At 38.2% G+C, this 17321-nt stretch overlaps 1 protein-coding gene across 6 annotated transcripts in view; it reads right to left on the reverse strand.

Moving 5' to 3' along the window:
• Positions 1-17321, reverse strand: part of FSD2 (fibronectin type III and SPRY domain containing 2) — a 49224-nt gene that overhangs the window by 16202 nt on the left and 15701 nt on the right. For all 6 annotated transcript variants that reach the window (XM_081293013.1, XM_081293012.1, XM_081293010.1 and 3 more), the window contains 3 exons: positions 15299-15529; positions 14081-14103; positions 12405-12526 (listed from right to left, as the gene is read on the reverse strand). In XM_081293013.1, the coding sequence (XP_081149139.1) occupies positions 12405-12526; positions 14081-14103; positions 15299-15529 (376 nt within the window). The remainder of the gene's footprint in view (positions 1-12404; positions 12527-14080; positions 14104-15298; positions 15530-17321) is intronic.

Below are 17321 nucleotides of genomic sequence, written 5' to 3' on the forward strand. Positions count from 1 at the left end.
CCAACAATTGAGCATTAAGTAAAAAAGATTAAGGTACATAGCCATTAAAATGATGATGAGGAAGAATCTATCAATGTGCAAAAATACCCATCATAATTAATTTACTAAAAACCCCAGCAGATTACAGAACAAAGTCATTTTATTTTTATAAAAAATCTGCAAATAAAACCCTAAAATGATATATACAACATTGTTTGCAATGTTGTTGGTGGTGAGAAAGGGACGGTGTGAAGTTAAAAAAAAAAAAAGCTCAGTTCTATTATTATCCTTAGAAATAAATATTACAATAATATTTTTTGAGAGCTACTTGGCACCATGTAATGTGTTGTCTGTGCATTACCTCAATTTTCACCATAGTCTTATAAGCATGATGATGTGCATTTTACAGGTGAAGAAACCAAGATGACTCAGAGAGGTTAGGTAAATTGTCCAGAGTTACACAGCTAGGTTGGGATTCTCACCAGCTCCATAGAATTCCAAAGTTTATTTTTTAGCTACTCTGCTAAAAACAGCTGCTCAGGAGCAACATAAACACAACATTTAAGAAAACTAAATTCAGACTTCTCACTTTGTCTAAATTAAGCAGAAAGGCAGGTATTTAGAAAGTTAGGCAGACTTTACACAGAAATTATTTCAAGGTTGCCTAGAGCCAGATGTTGGCACCTTGGATAGATTAGCCTCTCTTCTCATAGTTACATGCCATAAAGACAGAGTAGTAAGTTGCAGGGGAAAAATACTTATTTCTAAATCTTTGACTTTGTAGACATCAAAGTTTCTCACTCAAAGGTCAAGGAGTATTTAGGGTTTTCTACAATAAGATTAGGTTATATCTACAAAACAGACAATTTACTTTTTCCTTTCCTGTGTAGATACTTTTTTTATTTTTATTTTTATTTTTTTATTGGTTGTTCACAACATTACAAAGCTCTTGACATATCATATTTCATACATTAGATTGAAGTGGGTTATGAACCCCCAATTTTACCCCAAATGCAGATTGCAGAATCACGTCGGTTACACATCCACAATTTTACATAATGCCCTATTAGTAACTGTAGTATTCTGCTACCTTTCCTATCCCCTACTATCCCCCCTCCCCTCCCCTCCCATCTTCTCTCTCTACCCCATCTACTGTAATTCATTTCTCTCCTTGTTTATTTTCCCATTCCCCTCACAACCTCTTATATGTAATTTTGTATAGCAATGAGGGTCTCCCTTCATTTCCATGCAATTTCCCTTTTCTCTCCCTTTCCCTCCCATCTCATGTCTCTGTTTAATGTTAATCTTTTCTTCCTGCTCTTCCTCCCTGCTCTGTTCATAGTTGCTCTCATTATATCAAAGAAGGCATTTGGTATTTGTTTTTTAGGGATTGGCTAGCTTCACTAAGCATAATCTGCTCTAGTGCCATCCATTTCCCTGCAAATTCTATGATTTTGTCATTTTTTATTGCTGCATAGTACTCCATTGTGTATAGATGCCACATTTTTTTTATCCATTCATCTATTGAAGGGCATCTGGGTTGGTTCCACAGTCTAGCTATTGTGAATTGTGCTGCTATGAACATCGATGTGGCAGTATCCCTGTAGCATGTTCTTTGAAGGTCTTCAGGGAATAGTCCGAGAAGGGCAATAGCAGGGTCAAATGGTGGTTCCATTCCCATCTTTCCCAGGAATCTCCAAACTGCTTTCCAAATTGGCTGCACCAATTTGCAGTCCCACCAGCAATGTACAAGTGTACCCTTTTCTCCACATCCTCGCCAGCACTTCTTCTTGTTTGACTTCATAGTGGCTGCAATCTTACTGGAGTGAGATGGTATCTTAGGGTGGTTTTGATTTGCATTTCTCTGACTGCTAGAGATGGTGAGCATTTTTTCATGTACTTGTTGATTGATTGTATGTCCTCCTCTGAGAAGTGTCTGTTCAGGTCCTTGGCCCATTTGTTGATTGGGTTATTTGTTATCTTATTGTCTTTTTTTGAGTTCTTTGTATACTCTGGATATTAGGGCTCTATCTGAAGTGTGAGGAGTAAAAATTTGTTCCCAGGATGTAGGCTCCCTATTTACCTCTCTTATTGTTTCTCTTGCTGAGAAAAAACTTTTTAGTTTAAGTAAGTCCCATTTGTTGATTCTTGTTATTAACTCTTGTGCTGTGGGTGTCCTATTAAGGAATTTGGAGCCCGACCCCACAATATGTAGATCTGAGCCAACTTTTTCTTCTATCAGACGCAGAGTCTCTGATTTGATATCAAGCTCCTTGATCCATTTTGAGTTAACTTTTGTGCATGGTGAGAGGAGGGGATTCAGTTTCATTTTGTTGCATATGGATTTCCAGTTTTCCCAACACCATTTGTTGAAGATGCTATCCTTCCTCCATTGCATGCTTTTAGCCCCTTTATCAAATATAAGATAGTTGTAACTTTGTGGATTAGTCTCTGTGTCCTCTATTCTATACCATTGGTCCACCCGCCTGTTTTGGTACCAGTACCATGCTGTTTTTGTCACTATTGCTCTGTAATATAGTTTGAAATCTGGTATTGCTATACCACCTGATTCACACTTCCTGTTTAGAATTGCTTTTGCTATTCTGGGTCTTTTATTTTTCCATATGAATTTCATGATTGTTTTATCTATTTCTACAAGAAATGCCATTGGGATTTTGATTGGCATTGCATTAAACCTATAGAGAACTTTTGGTAATATTGCCATTTTGATGATGTTAGTTCTGCCTATCCATGAACAGGGTATATTTTTCCATCTTCTAAGATCTTCTTCTACTTCTCTCTTTAGGGTTCTGTAGTTTTCATTGTATAAATCTTTCACCTCTTTTGTTAGGTTGATTCCCAAGTATTTTATTTTTTTTTGAGGATATTGTGAATGGAGTGTTTTTCCTCATTTCCATTTCAGAAGTTTTGTCGCTGATATACAGAAATGCCTTTGATTTATGTGTGTTGATTTTATATCCTGCCACTTTCCTGAATTCATTTATTAGTTCTAGTAGTTTCTTTGTAGATCCTTTTGGGTCTTCTAGGTATAGAATCATGTCATCTGCAAATAGTGATAATTTAAGTTCTTCTTTTCCTATTTTTATGCCTTTAATTTCTTTTGTCTGTCTAATTGCTCTGGCTAGTATTTCAAGGACTAAATTAAATAGAAGTGGTGAGAGAGGGCATCCCTGTCTTGTTCCAGATTTTAGAGGGAATGCCTTCAACTTTTGTCCATTCAGAATGATGCTAGCCTGAGGCTTAGCATAGATAGCTTTTACAATGTCAAGGTAAGTTCCTGTTATCCCTAGTTTTTCTAATGTTTTGAACATAAAGGGATGCTGTACTTTGTTGAATGCTTTCTCTGCATCTATCAAGATGATCATATGGTTCTTATCTTTAAGTCTATTGATGTGGTGAATAACATTTATTGATTTCCGTATATTGAACCATCCTTGCATCCCAGGGATGAATCCTACTTGATCATGGTGCACAATTTTTTTGATGTGTTTTTGTATTCGATTTGCCAGAATTTTATTGAGGATTTTTGCATCTAGGTTCATCAGAGATATTGGTCTGTAGTTTTCTTTCTTTGAGGTGTCTTTGTCTGGTTTCGGAATCAGGGTGATGTTGGCCTCATAGAATGAATTTGGAAGAGCTCCCTCTTTTTCTATTTCCTGAAATAACTTGAAAAGTATTGGTATTAATTCTTCTTTAAAGGTTTTGTAAAACTCCGCTGTATACCCATCCGGTCCTGGGCTTTTCTTGGTTGGTAGTCTTTTGATTGCTTCTTCAATTTCATCCATTGATATTGGTCTGTTCAAATTGTGTGTATCCTCCTGACTCAGTCTGGGCAAATCATATGACTTAAGGAATTTATCAATGTCTTCACTATCTTCTATTTTATTGGAATATAGGTTTTCAAAATAATTTCTAATTGTCTTCTGTATTTCTGTAGCATCTGTTGTGATATTGCCTTTTTCATCCCGTATGTTAGTAATTTGAGTTCTCTCTCTTCTTCTCTTCGTTAGCATGGCTAAAGGTCTGTCGATCTTATTTATTTTTTTGAAGAACCAACTTTTAGTTTTGTTAATTTTTTCAATAGTTTCTTTTGTTTCAATTTCATTGATTTCTGCTCTGATTTTAATTATTTCTTGCCTTCTGCTACATTTGCTGTTGTTTTTCTCTTCCTTTTCTAGGGCTTTGAGATGAAGTGTGAGCTCATTTATTTGTTGGTTTTTTCTTTTTTTGAGGAATGACCTCCAGGCGATGAATTTCCCTCTTAAAACTGCTTTCATTGTGTCCCATAGATGCCGATAAGTTGTGTCTGTATTTTCATCTATCTCTAAGAATTTTTTGATTTCCTCCTTTATGTCTTCTGTAACCCCTTGATCATTTAGTAACATATTGTTCACTGTCCATGTGATGTAGGATTTTTCCTTCCTTCTTTTATCATTGATTTCCAGTTTCATTCCATTATGATCAGATAAAATGCATGGTATTATCTCCACCCCTTTATATTTACTGAGAGTTGCCCTATGGCATAATATATGGTCTATTTTTGAGAAGGATCCATGTGCTGCTGAGAAAAAAGTATATCCATTTGATGATGGTTGATATATTCTATATATGTCAGTTAATTCTAGGTTATTGATTGTGGTATTGAGTTCTATAGTTTCTTTATTCAACTTTTGTTTGGAGGATCTGTCCAATGGTGAGAGAGGTGTGTTGAAGTCACCCATAATGATTGTGTTGTGGTCTATTTGATTCTTGAACTTGAGGAGAATTTGTTTTATGAATGTTGCAGCACCATTATTTGGTGCATAAATATTGATAATTGTTATGTCTTGTTGGTGAATGGTTCCTTTTAACAGTATATAATGTCCTTCCTTATCTTTTTTGATTAACTTAGTCTTGAAGTCGATTTTATTCGATATGAGGATGGCCACCCCTGCTTGCTTACGAGGACCGTGTGCGTGGTATATTTTTTCCCATCCTTTCACCTTCAGCCTGTGTATGTCTTTTCCAATCAGATGTGTCTCCTGGAGGCAGCATATTGTTGGATTTGTTTTTTAATCCATGATACCAGCCTATGTCGCTTTATTGGAGAGTTTAAGCTGTTAACATTTAGAGTTACTATTGATATATGGTTTGTACTTCCAGCCATGTTTGATTATTTATCCTTTTTTTAAAAATTTAGTTTGTTTCTCCGTGATTATCTTTTCCCCCACCCTCTGTCTTTACCGACGCACTTCCCACTGATGGTTTTGGTTATTGTTTTTCATTTCTTCCTCGTGTAGTTTTTTGCTCAAGATGCTTTGCAATGCTGGTTTTCTGGCTGCAAATTCTTTTAACTTTTGTTTATCATGAAAGATTTTTATTTCGTTGTCATACCTGAAGCTTAATTTTGCTGGATACAGAATTCTTGGTGGCATCCATTGTCTTTCAGTGTTTGAAATACATTGTTCCATGACCTTCTTGCTTTCAGCGTCTGTGATGAAAAATCCATTGTTAACTTTATTGGTTTACCCCTGAATGTATTCTGCCTCCTTTCTCTTGTAGCTTTTAATATTTTCTCTTTGTTCTGTATATTGGATATCTTCATAACAATGTGTCTTGGCGTTGGTCTACTGTGATTTTGTGTGCTCGGTGTCCTGTATGCATCTACAATTTGTATATCTGTTTCCTTTTTTATTTCTGGAAAGTTTTCTGTAATTATTTCATTCAGCAGGTTACTCATTCCCTTGGTTTGAATCTCTGTACCTTCTTCTATCCCAATGACTCGTAAGTTTGGTTTTTTTATGTTATCCCATAACTCTTGGATGTTTTTCTCGTGATTTTTTACCAGCCTTTCTGAGTTGGCGAGACTCTTTTCAAGATGATATATTTTGTCTTCATTATCTGACGTTCTGGCTTCTACTTGCTCCACTCTGTTAGTAATACTCTCAATTGAGTTTTTAATTTGGTTTATCGTTTCCTTCATTTCTAGAATTATTGTTTGATTTTTTTATAATCTCTATCTCCTGATAAAGATGCTTAACTTCTTCTTTTATCTGTTTATGTAATTCATTCTCAATGTGTTCTTTTGCTGCTTGAATTTGCTGTCTTGTATCCTCTTTAAGGTTCCATTCCATCTGTCTAAGGTGTTCCTTGAATTCTTTATATGACCATTTTTCTGATGACTCTAGGTCCTCCTGAATATTTAGGCTGTCCTGCATTGTTTGTACTCCTTTTCTTCCTTGCTTTTTGAAGCTGCTCATGTTACTTCTTGTTCTGTTTGACTGCTGAGTTACTGTTTACTCCTATAAGTTTATTTGATGCTTGGGAGGAAAGATATTAGAAGGGAAGGGAAGAAGTCACTAAAGAGAATGAGAGTAAGCAGGTAGAATTCAAGGAAGGGGGGATAAGATAATTGAAAAGAAATGAAAAGACAAAAGAATAAAAAAATAGGAAATAAAAAAGAAAAAAAATTAAAAAAAAATAAAAAAAATTAAAATTAAAATTAGAAGGAAAAAAATTTTAAAAAAATTGTAAAAAAATTTTTAAAAAACAAGAAAGAAAAATGAAAATGAAAGAAAAACCCAAATCAAAACAAAAGAGAAAAGAAAAAAAGAAAAAAAAAACAAACTAATAAATGCAGTCTTAGAGTTTGATTAACTTCTCTTCCAGTAGGTGGCGCTGTGCCCACCAGGCCAAGTTTCTCCTGTCAATACGGGGGAACCAATCACTGTGCAGCAGCTCCTCCCAGACTGGGCGAGTCTCCAATCCTGAGTGCCTAGGGCCTCCTCTTGAGTCTAATCACTTCCCACTTTTCCTCTAGCCAGGCCCCTCTCACGGGTGCCGCTCACCACAATACTGGCTACACGCCAGGTCTGCTGCTCCCCGGAGCCCTGTTTCCATGAACGACTGGGCACACTCTTCCAGTTTGCCATTCCCTCAGACCCTAAGTTTGTAGAGCTTGGGGCTGAGAATCCTCAGCGAATTTTCCTTGCCCTCCGGAGCCACGCCCCCGGTAGCTGGTGCAAGAGACCTCAGCTGTCAGCCTTGGTGGGAGCGGTAGTTCCGCGCCGCGGGTCCCGCGCCACCTCTGATTTCCTCTGTCTGGCTACCGTGCTCACGGGAGATCTGGGAGGGGCCCTTACGGGAGAGCTGGGAGGGGCCCTTAAGGTTTCCCCCATGTGTGGAGAGGGAAGGCTAGGGCATTACACACCTGTAGCCACAGGTTTCAATGAAGTTATCTCCTCCGCCGCAGTCTGATGACGTCAGTTCTCTGCCATGGTGGTGTCTCTCGCAAATGTCGACAGTTCGTTTCCCTTTGCCAGGCGACCAATGCAACGGGTGGGTCCTTACTGTCTCTCCCAAGCCCCGTTTCAAACCTGTGGCCACTACCTATGAAGGCTCGGTAGGCATTTACCTCCGTAGGATGAGAAGGGCTGACCAGTTGTTTCAGCCAGATGGATTAGTGCTGAGTCACAGCTGTTTGTCTGCGGGAAGCAGGCGAACGGGAGCTTGAATTCAGCTGATCCGGGCTCAGTGTGTGTTCTGGGAGGCCCAGACTGTTCACCCCAGATCCATGTCAGCTCAGCATTGCCTAGTGATCCTGAGCAAACAGATTTAGTTTGTTTACGACTCCCTATGCCTGCACAGCTGAAGAGGTCAGGGACTTGATCTCTCTGCGCCCGCCGCCATGTTGGAATCTCTAGATACTTTTATTTATTTTTCTTGTCCAATTGTTCTGTCTAGGATTTCTAGTACTATATTAAATAGAATATTGAGACTGGGCATCATTGCCATGTTCCACCTCAGAGACAAAGGCTTTCTGTTTTTCATTTTTAAGTATGAAGTTAGCTGTGGGCTTGTCATAAGTGGCCTTTATTATATTGTGGCACATTCCTAATTTGTTGACCGTTTTATGACAAAAGAGTAAAATGTCACATATTTTCTTTTCATCTTCTGACATGATCCTGTGATATTTATCCTTCATTCTGTTAATGTGGTCTATCACATTTATTGATTTGTGTGTGTTGAACCATTCTTGCATCTCAGAGATAAACCCAGTTGATCATGGGTTTATCTTTCTTTTCTTTTATTTTCTCTCCTTCTCTTTCTTTCTTTTGTTTCTTTCTTTCTTTCTTCCACCAGGTATTGAACCCAGGGGTACTTAACCTCTGAGCCATATCCCCAGTCCTTTTTACATTTTTATTTTGAGACTGGATCTCACTAAGTTGCTTAGAGCCTCACTAAGTTGTTGAGGCTGACTTTGAACTCACTATCCTCACAGGCATGCACCACCAAGCCCAGCATATAATCCTTTAAATGTACTATTTAATTCAATTTGCTATAATTTTGCTGAAAATCTTTTTTATCTGTGTTCATCAGAGGTAGAGATGTGTGATTATTTTTCCCCTTATAGTGCCTTTGGGTTTGGTAAGAGGGTAACGCTGGACTCATAAATGAATTTCAAAGTGTTTCTCCCTCTTCAATTTTTTGGAAGAGTTTGAGAAGGATTGACATTGATTCTTCTTTAAAATTTGACACTGAAGCCCTCTGGTAATAAGCTTTTCTTCATTGGGAGGTTTTGATTACTGATCTAATCTCCTTACTTCTTAGTATTCTGTTCAGATTTTCCACTTTTTTGGCAGTACTGAGGATTGAACCCAGGGCCTCATGTTTGCTAAGCAGGCACTTCTACCACAGAGCTATAGCCCTGTCTCCAGATTTTCTCTCTCTTCATGATTTAGTGTTGGCAGTTTTTATGTTTCAAAGAATTTATCCATTTCTTCTAGGTTACTCAATTTACTGGTGTAGAAATCTTCATAGTATTCTTTTATAACTTGTTGCATTTCTGGCCTCAGTTGTAATGTCTCCTCTTTTATTTCTAATTGTATTTATTGGCATTATCTCTCTTTTTAGTCAACTTTGTGTATCTATTCAACTAAGAAACTCTTTCATTAATTTTTTCTATTGCTTTTCTACTTTCTGTTCCATTAATTTTGGCTCTGGTACTTATTATTTCTTTCTTGTGTTACATTTGGAATAGATTGTTCTTTTTCTAGTTCTTTAAGGATTAAAACATAGGCCATTTATTTGAGATTCTTCTTTTTTTAAATACTTTTTTAGTTGTCAATGGACCTTTATTTTATTTATTGATATGTGGTGCTGAGAATCAACCCCAGTGCCTCACACATGCTAGGCAAGCGCTCTGCCACTGAGCCCCAGCCTCAGCCCTCTTCTTCTTTTTTAATGCAGGTACTTACTGCTGTAAATTTCCTTTATACTACTGCTTTTGCATCCCATGAGTTATGGTATGCTGTGTTTCATTTTCATTTGTTTCATATTTTTTAAATGTCCTTTTTGGTTTCTTCTTTGACCTATTGGTTGTTTAGATGTGTGTTGTTTAATTTCCACATATTTGTGAGTATACACAGGCAAAAAGAATTAATTTTCACCCTTACATTATACTGTACTCAAAAATAAACTCAAAATGTATTAAAGACTTGACTATAAGACCCCAAGCTATAAACTCCTCAAAGAAAACATAAGGGGAAAATTTCTTGACATTGGTCTTAAAATGAATTCTTGGCAAAGGGGCTGGGGTTATGGCTCAGTAGTAGAGTGCTTGCCTAGCATATGTGAAACACTGGGTTTGAGTGTCACACCACATAAATAAAGGTACTTTAGTAACTAATAAAATATATTTTTAAAAGATCTGTTTAAAAAAAAAAAAGCACAGGCAAGGGGCTGGGATTGTAGCTTAGTGGTGGAGCTCTTGCTTGCACATGTGAGGTACTGGGTTCGATCCTCAGCACCACATAAAAATAAATAAATAAATAAATAAATAAATAAATAAATAAATAAATAAATAAAATGAAGGTATGTTTAAAAACCCACAGGCAATAAAGAAAAAAAAATAGACAAATGTCCGACTACACAGCAAAGGAAACAATCAACACAGTGAAATGACATTCTACATAATGGGATAAACTATTTGCACAGTATTTATCTGATAAAAGACTAATAATCTCCTACAACTCAATAGCAAGCAAACAAACAAAAATAAGCCAGATGAGGTGGTGCACACCTGTAATCCCAATGATTTAGGAGGCTGAGGCAGAAGAATTGCAAGTTCGAGGCCAGCCTGGGCAACTTAGTAAGACCCTGTCTCAAAACAAAAAAAAAAAATTTTAAAGGACTGGAGATATAGCTCAGAGATAGAACATTCCTGGGTTTAATCCCTAGTACTGTATTAAACAAACAAACAATCAAACTCCAAATAACTACATTTAAAACGAGCAAAGGAAATGGATAGACATTTCTCCAAAGACATACAAATGGCGACCAAGTATACAAAGAAGGTGTTTAACATCCTTAATCATTAGGGAAAAGCTGATCAAAACCACAGTGACATATCAATCACCTCATTCCTGCTAGGATGGCTATTTTCACAATACAGAACACAAAATATAACAAGTATTGGCAAGGAGACAGAGTATTATTGTTATTATATTATTATTTATTTTTTGATATTAGAGATTGAACCCAGAGGCACTTTACCATTGAGCCATTTCCTCAGCCCTTTTTATTTTTTGTTTTGAGACAAGGTCTGGCTAATTTGCTTATGGCTTTGCTAAGTTGCCCAGTCTGCCCTCAAATCCTGCCTCAGCCTCTCAAGTTGCTGAGATTACAGGTATGTGTCACTATGTCCAGCAAATTGGAACCCTTATACACTGTTGGTGGGAATTCAAATTAGTGCAGCCATTGTTAAAAAAAAACATAGTATATTAGTTCTACAAAAAACTAAAAATAGAACTGCCTATGCCTGTAGTCCCAGCTATTTGAGAAGCTAAGGCAGGAGGATCACTTGAATCCAGGAGTTTAAGATCAGCCTTGGCAACAGAGTTAAACCGTCTGATAAACAAAACAAACAGACAAAAAAAAAAAAACACAGATGATTCAGCAATCCCACTTTGGGGTATATATTCAAACAATTGAAATAAGAAATCTCAAAGACATATTTGCATACCCATGTTCACAGTAGCCAAGATATGGGAACAACCTAAATGTCCATTGATAGATGAATGGATAAAAAAGTATAATAATTTAACACAATGGAATATTATTTAGCCTTAAAAAAGAAGAAAGTCTTACCATTTGTGACAACACAGATGAACCTAGAGGACAGCATGCTAAGTAAAATAAGCCAAATACTGCATGATTCCTTTTACATGAAATATCTAAAGTAGTCAAAGTCTTAGAAACAGAGAATAGCATGGTGGTTGCCAAGGAATGGAGGAGGGAGAAATGGAGAATTGTTACTCTGTGGATATTAAGATTCTATTATTAGGGGGCTGGGGTTGTAGCTCAGTGGCAGAGTACTTGCCTAGCATGTGTGAGGCACTGGGTTCAAGACTCAGCACCACATAAAATAAATAAAGAAAGGTATTGTGTCTGTCTACAACTGAAAAAAAATTTTTTTTAAAGATTCAATTATGTAAGATGAATATGTTGTAAAGATGTGCTGTCCAATATATGATTTATAGTAAACAATATGGTATTGTGCACTCTTACTTATATTCAGAGGATAAATCTGATGTTAAATGTACTTTTTTCCTTATTTTTATTGGTGCATTTTAATAGTGGGATTCATTAATATGTATTCACATAACACACACAGTGTAACAATATAATTTGGTCACTATTTTTCCCTATTACCTTCCCTTCACTCATTTTCTCCCTCCTCCTGGTCCCTTTCCTCTATTCTACTGGTCTCCCTTTAATTTTCATAAGATTCTTGCCTACCCCTACCTTTCTTTTCCTTTTCCCTCTCTACCTTGCATATATGAGAGAAAACATAAGTAACCCTCAGCTTTCTGAGTCTGGTTTACTTGGTTCAACATAATGCTTTAAGTTACATCCATTTTCCTACAAATTACATAATTTCATTCTTCTCTATAGTTGGATAAAACTTCATTGGGTGTATATACCATATTTTTTTTATTTATTCATCTGTTGCTGGACACCTAGACTAGTTGGCTACTATAAATTGTGTGACTTTAAACATAGGTATTCATGTATCATTATAGTATGCTAACTTAATTTTTTTAGGATAAATACTGAGGGGTGGTATAGCAAGATCATATGGTCTTTTGAGGTATACCCATACTGATTTCAATATGATGCTAACTGTTTTTTTTTAAAGAGAGAGAGAGAGAGAATGAATTATATTTATTTTTTAGTTTTCGGCGGACACAACATCTTTGTTTGTGTGTGGTGCTGAGGATCGAATCCGGGCCACATGCATGCCAGGCAAGCGCGCTACCACTTGAGCCACATCCCCAGCCTTGATGCTAACTGTTCTTAACACACACATATTCTCCTGGAAATCTGAGCTTGCTGTGAAGTATGCACACAGGTAAGATACATACCTGGAATGGTATTAATGGATCCCATCAGCTGCTCCACATCAGAAAAGTCCAAAGTCTGGTCTTCAAAATCAGGCTGTGCAGAGATTTCCACATCTGTTTTGGTTTTTAGGAATTTCCCAAGTCTGTTGGTGTTAAAACACATGCACACAAGAATGGGGGGGGGGGCTGGGCTGTAGTTCATTGGAAGAGTACTTTCCTAGCATGTATGAGGCACTGGTTTCAATTCCCAGCACCAATAAAAAATAAAGGTCCATGTTAAAAACAAAAAACAGGACTCAGGGGACAATCCTTAGGGTGAATCTATGGTGCTGATCCCTAAAGAGACTGCTGAATTTTCATTTATTAACATGCTGCTGGTTTCCTTTAACTATCTGACTTGGTGACCCCCCTAGGAGGTCACCAATGAGGATGGGTGTGTTTTAGTCAGCTTTTTTGCTGCTATGACTTAAAGACCTGACTGGAAGGAAGAGGAGGAGGAAAAGTTTATTTGGGTGCTCACAGTGTCAGAGGTCTCAATCCATAGAAAGCAGGCTCCATTCCTTAGGGCTCAAGGTGAGGTTGAACATCATGGCAGAAGAGTGTGGCAGAGGGAAGTGGCTCACATGATCAGAAAGCCAAGAAAGATCTCCACTTGCCAGATACAAATATATATCCCAAAGCCACAGCCCCATTACCCCACCTGCCTTCAGTTACCATTCAATTAATCCCATTGGGTGATTAAAACACTGATTGTGTTAAGGATCTCATAATCCAATTATTTCTTCTCTGAACCTCTTGCATTGTCTCACCCGTGAGTTTCTAGGGGACACCTCACATCCAAACCATAACAATGTGGGATTGGTTTATGCCTACAAGGGGAATGAGAAAATATAGGATTTTGTCAGAGGTTTTGGGAGGACATCTTCTGATGAGATGCATCTCCACACCTTCTGGTGGATCTCAGAATCTAAACTGGAAACCCCCACACCCACATTACCTCAGGACCCGAAAGGTACAGAGGGTTCAGACCCTAGGTGCTTTCTCTCCACTTGGCCAAGTACCCTCAAGTTGCTAATCTTAGGGCTCTGGGTCTTCTCAACCTACTTCCTGGCAGACACAGATTTTTAAGTGGCAAAGCCAGAATTTTAAACCAGGTCTATTTTTGCTCAAACCCTGTGTATAACCCTGACATAATTAAGTTTGTGTGTTCACATTGCTTTATAGACATTGTCTTACTAGGTTTTCACAAAACTACCCTTGTTTGTACATAGGGAAAGTGGGTCTTTAGACTGGTTGGACCTGCCCACAGTCCTGGGATAGCAGGGCCTGAATTCCCACCTGTCCGATTCTAAGTGTGTACATTCTGCAGCCTCACAGTCTGTGTCCTAGAACATCTGGGGATGATGGAAGTACTCTACAGATCTCAGTCCTCCTGATAAAATGAGGGGTTTGTGGAGGAGATTTGATCACAGATGAGCTGGCTGGGCCTCAACATTACATGCTCCTTCCAGCCATAAGATTCTGAAATTCAATATTAGAGGGCCCTCATTATCCCACACCATCATTCTGAAGCCAGTGCTATTTTACCCATAGGATCAGGCACAGAAGCTAAAACTAGAAGCATATAACCCAGTGGAACTGAGTCTAGAGGTGAAAGGAACAGAAAACAAAAATAGATGTTAGAACAAAAGTATTACCTGTCAGCCATAGCCACTGCATCCTACAAAGGAAGGGAAAAGGAAAAAAAAAGTAACTGGACTTTGGAAATAAATTTCCTTTTAAAATTGTATATGTTTTTAAAAAACTTGGAAATTAGGAAAAGGAAAAAAATCAGCCATACCCACATCCTAACAAAGCCACACTTATACCTGTGTGTTTTTCTTTACACTATTGCTTCTCCCCATCAACAGTATGTAAGCACTTTTCATGTCACAAATGGTCTTTTGGACCATTGATTTGAGAGACTGCAAACAATTCATTGAATGGAGACTCCATCATTTACTTAACTGTTCCTCTATTGTTGGACATTGGTTGCTTCCAATCTTTTATCATAAATAGTGGTGAGTAAAATAATTTCATGTGTATCACCCTCCACATTCTGGATTGTGTCTTTGAGACACAGTGGCACTGTGGAACAATTGATTCAAAAGGTATTAAGTGTTTATGGCTCTCATGGGGCCTTCAAATTGTTCTCTGGCTTTATTCATGGACCCATGTCTGGAAGGAAAGAGGTGTGACTTGGTTTTGAGGGGCAACTGTGGGCTTGGACAATGTCGGAGAACACACCCAGTAACTAGGAGGCTGGAGGTCCCTTCCCCACATCCTGAATACCACATCTACCCCATAGTCCTATGGGGCCTTATGAAGAAAAGGGACCCTGACTGACATTTAAATTCCCACAGCCCTGCATGGGGCTCAGATCAAGTTTAATTCAACTGAAATAAAATTAAGAAATGGATTTTTTAAGTTCATGTCTGAGTTTATGAAGTAAAATTTATAATTACTACTCTTGTAATGGAAATTTAAGGTAACTTTTTCTCCTGGACAACTTTTCCCCCAGAGCTCCAAGAGGCCATCTCAGGTGACCATAAAATGCTCAGTACACTATTTTTGCTCAGCTCCAGGTTAAGGGGACAGATCTCTGGGTAACCAGAACAGAGGAACAAAGACTGGTGCTACCTCAACAATGGTAGAGGGGAAGGGTCAGTTGTATATGAGCCAGCATGGCAAAACTATGCAGAAAGATGGAGTGACAGCTTTTCCATCATGAATACCCAATGGAATCAAATGAATGCTGACCATAAAAGTCAACTCCAATATCTCCAGATGGAGAGAGAACAGCCTAACCTTCCCTAACCATAACTGTCATTTTAGTTCATGATTTCATTTCTTTCCTGTTTCATTTCATTACTGACCTTTAAGAAATCAACCTTCTCCTCATGACACATCTCCTCTATTGTTTCCATCAGTTCTTTACAGGTGTCAAGGTTCTCTCCACAGCTGACCAGTTGTCCATACAAGGCTTCCAGCTTCTCTTTCTTTTTCTGCCCTAGAGTTTGTATTTTTTCTTCATATTTTTGAGCCAGCGTTTCCAAGATCTCATTGTAATGTAACTCAAAGTTTTGTTCTTGTCTTCCAAAATTCTCCTGTAAGACAGTTGATCTCAACCATCATTGAAGGGCATGTGATGTTGACTAGAGTCGTTAGGAGTAGGAAAATACATCCTCTCAGAGCTGTTTTAGTCCCTATGTTCCTCTGCTTTGTCATCTATTGTCCTGATGCTGGGGTGAATGCTTGTGGGGGGGGGGGCGGTCTCCATCCTAGATTCCCAAGAATAATCTTACAAAAAAGCACTGCTGTCTTTCCTGGTGGCATTTTTTAATTCTCTCCAGTTTCAGCTATCTCCTATCACCTTGACAACCAGCCAGGGAGATTATCAATGATGAATCAGCCTGTTACCGGAAACTTTGACCTTAAGGTGGAAATGCTTGCCCTGAGAGATCCCCACCTATCATTTCCTCCTGAGCTCTTGATATCTCATGATGCTCATTTTCACTTCCTCATATTTGAATCTTACAAACATCAAAATTCCATCTACTGGGATCATACAACTAGGGGAAAGAGGAATAAGCACTGTGGCTAGGTGGCACTCCCTGAAGGATGAGAAAATGTAGGAAGCAGAAGAGTAGGGACCTACAGCATTTAATCCAGGAGCACAATACTTGAAAAATAGTAAGTAGAGCATATTGGCTTCTGGTTCCTATTACTTATCTTGGAAACCCAGAAGAGCTTTGTGGGTTTTGACTGATGCCATTCTTGTCAGATGATGAGGACATTTCTGAAGAAGCTCTTATCAATCATTCAGAGTCATTAATGAACACCTACTATGTGCATAAGACTTGCTAAAAATGGTGAGAGAAAGCAATAGATGACTCCCCAGTGTGAATTATAAAAGATGGCCTTGAGTCCTCTCTGAGGATGAAGATACTCTGATCTGTGAAAAGCTGGCAGAACAATATATAATGAGTTTTGTCCTCATACCCCTCCTACTACCTCTAATACCCTCTGCTTTGAAGGGGAAGCTTTGCCCCTTGTGTCTTTCACAGGGGATTAAGGCAATAGTTCTCTTCCCTTTTAAGGTTGAGGTTGAAGCCCTCTTAATCCATGTGAGGTGATCCTGTTGATAATCTGGTGCTGCATTAATAGAAGTAGAACATCCACATGAAGAGGAGAAGGAAAGTCCTATAGTCCTCAACCCTGGTCTACCTTGGCAGGAAGAGTTGGTCAGGCTCTGGTATTGCATTGAAATGCTATGTACCTACTAGGGCGCACCCAGGGAAGCATTAATCTTATGAGAATTAGATAGCAAAAAAGGTAAAAAAAAAAAAAAACAAAAACAACAAACAAACAAACAAAAAAACACTTATCTAAGACAGGATGGGTGTCTTGCAATGGCCTGTTGAGGCAGGCCTAGAAAAGGGGGGACAGCCTTGTTCTAGCTCTAGGGGCTAATCTTATCCATGAGCAGAGTTACAGAAGAGCAGCTTCTAGCTCAGTAATCTTGGCTCCTGGATCAAGAGCTCACAGTCTTCCCTATTTCAGAATGGGCAAGGAGACCGGCCTCAAAGGATGGGATGTCCCTTCCAAATTCGGCATGCTAAATTCATAATTTCTCAAGAAAATCTACAAAATAGCTAACTAGAAAGAGAAAACACATTAACTTATTTTTTGAAACCCATGTAAATCTAACAGAATGTCTGGGTTTGAGCAGTGATAACTGGCAGAATGAGCATATTACCTCATAAAACAACTAAAAACTCTTCAACAGTCCACACCTGACTTTATGTGGTAAACATGATAGGTACGCAAAGGCCTGTAAGTAACAATCCCCAAGAACAAGGAACCCTGCCATGTCTGGTGTCATAGCCAGTGCATCAG

Source organism: Spermophilus citellus, assembly GCF_964194105.1.
Source record: "Spermophilus citellus genome assembly, chromosome: 4".
Classification (NCBI taxonomy): Eukaryota; Metazoa; Chordata; class Mammalia; order Rodentia; family Sciuridae; genus Spermophilus; species Spermophilus citellus.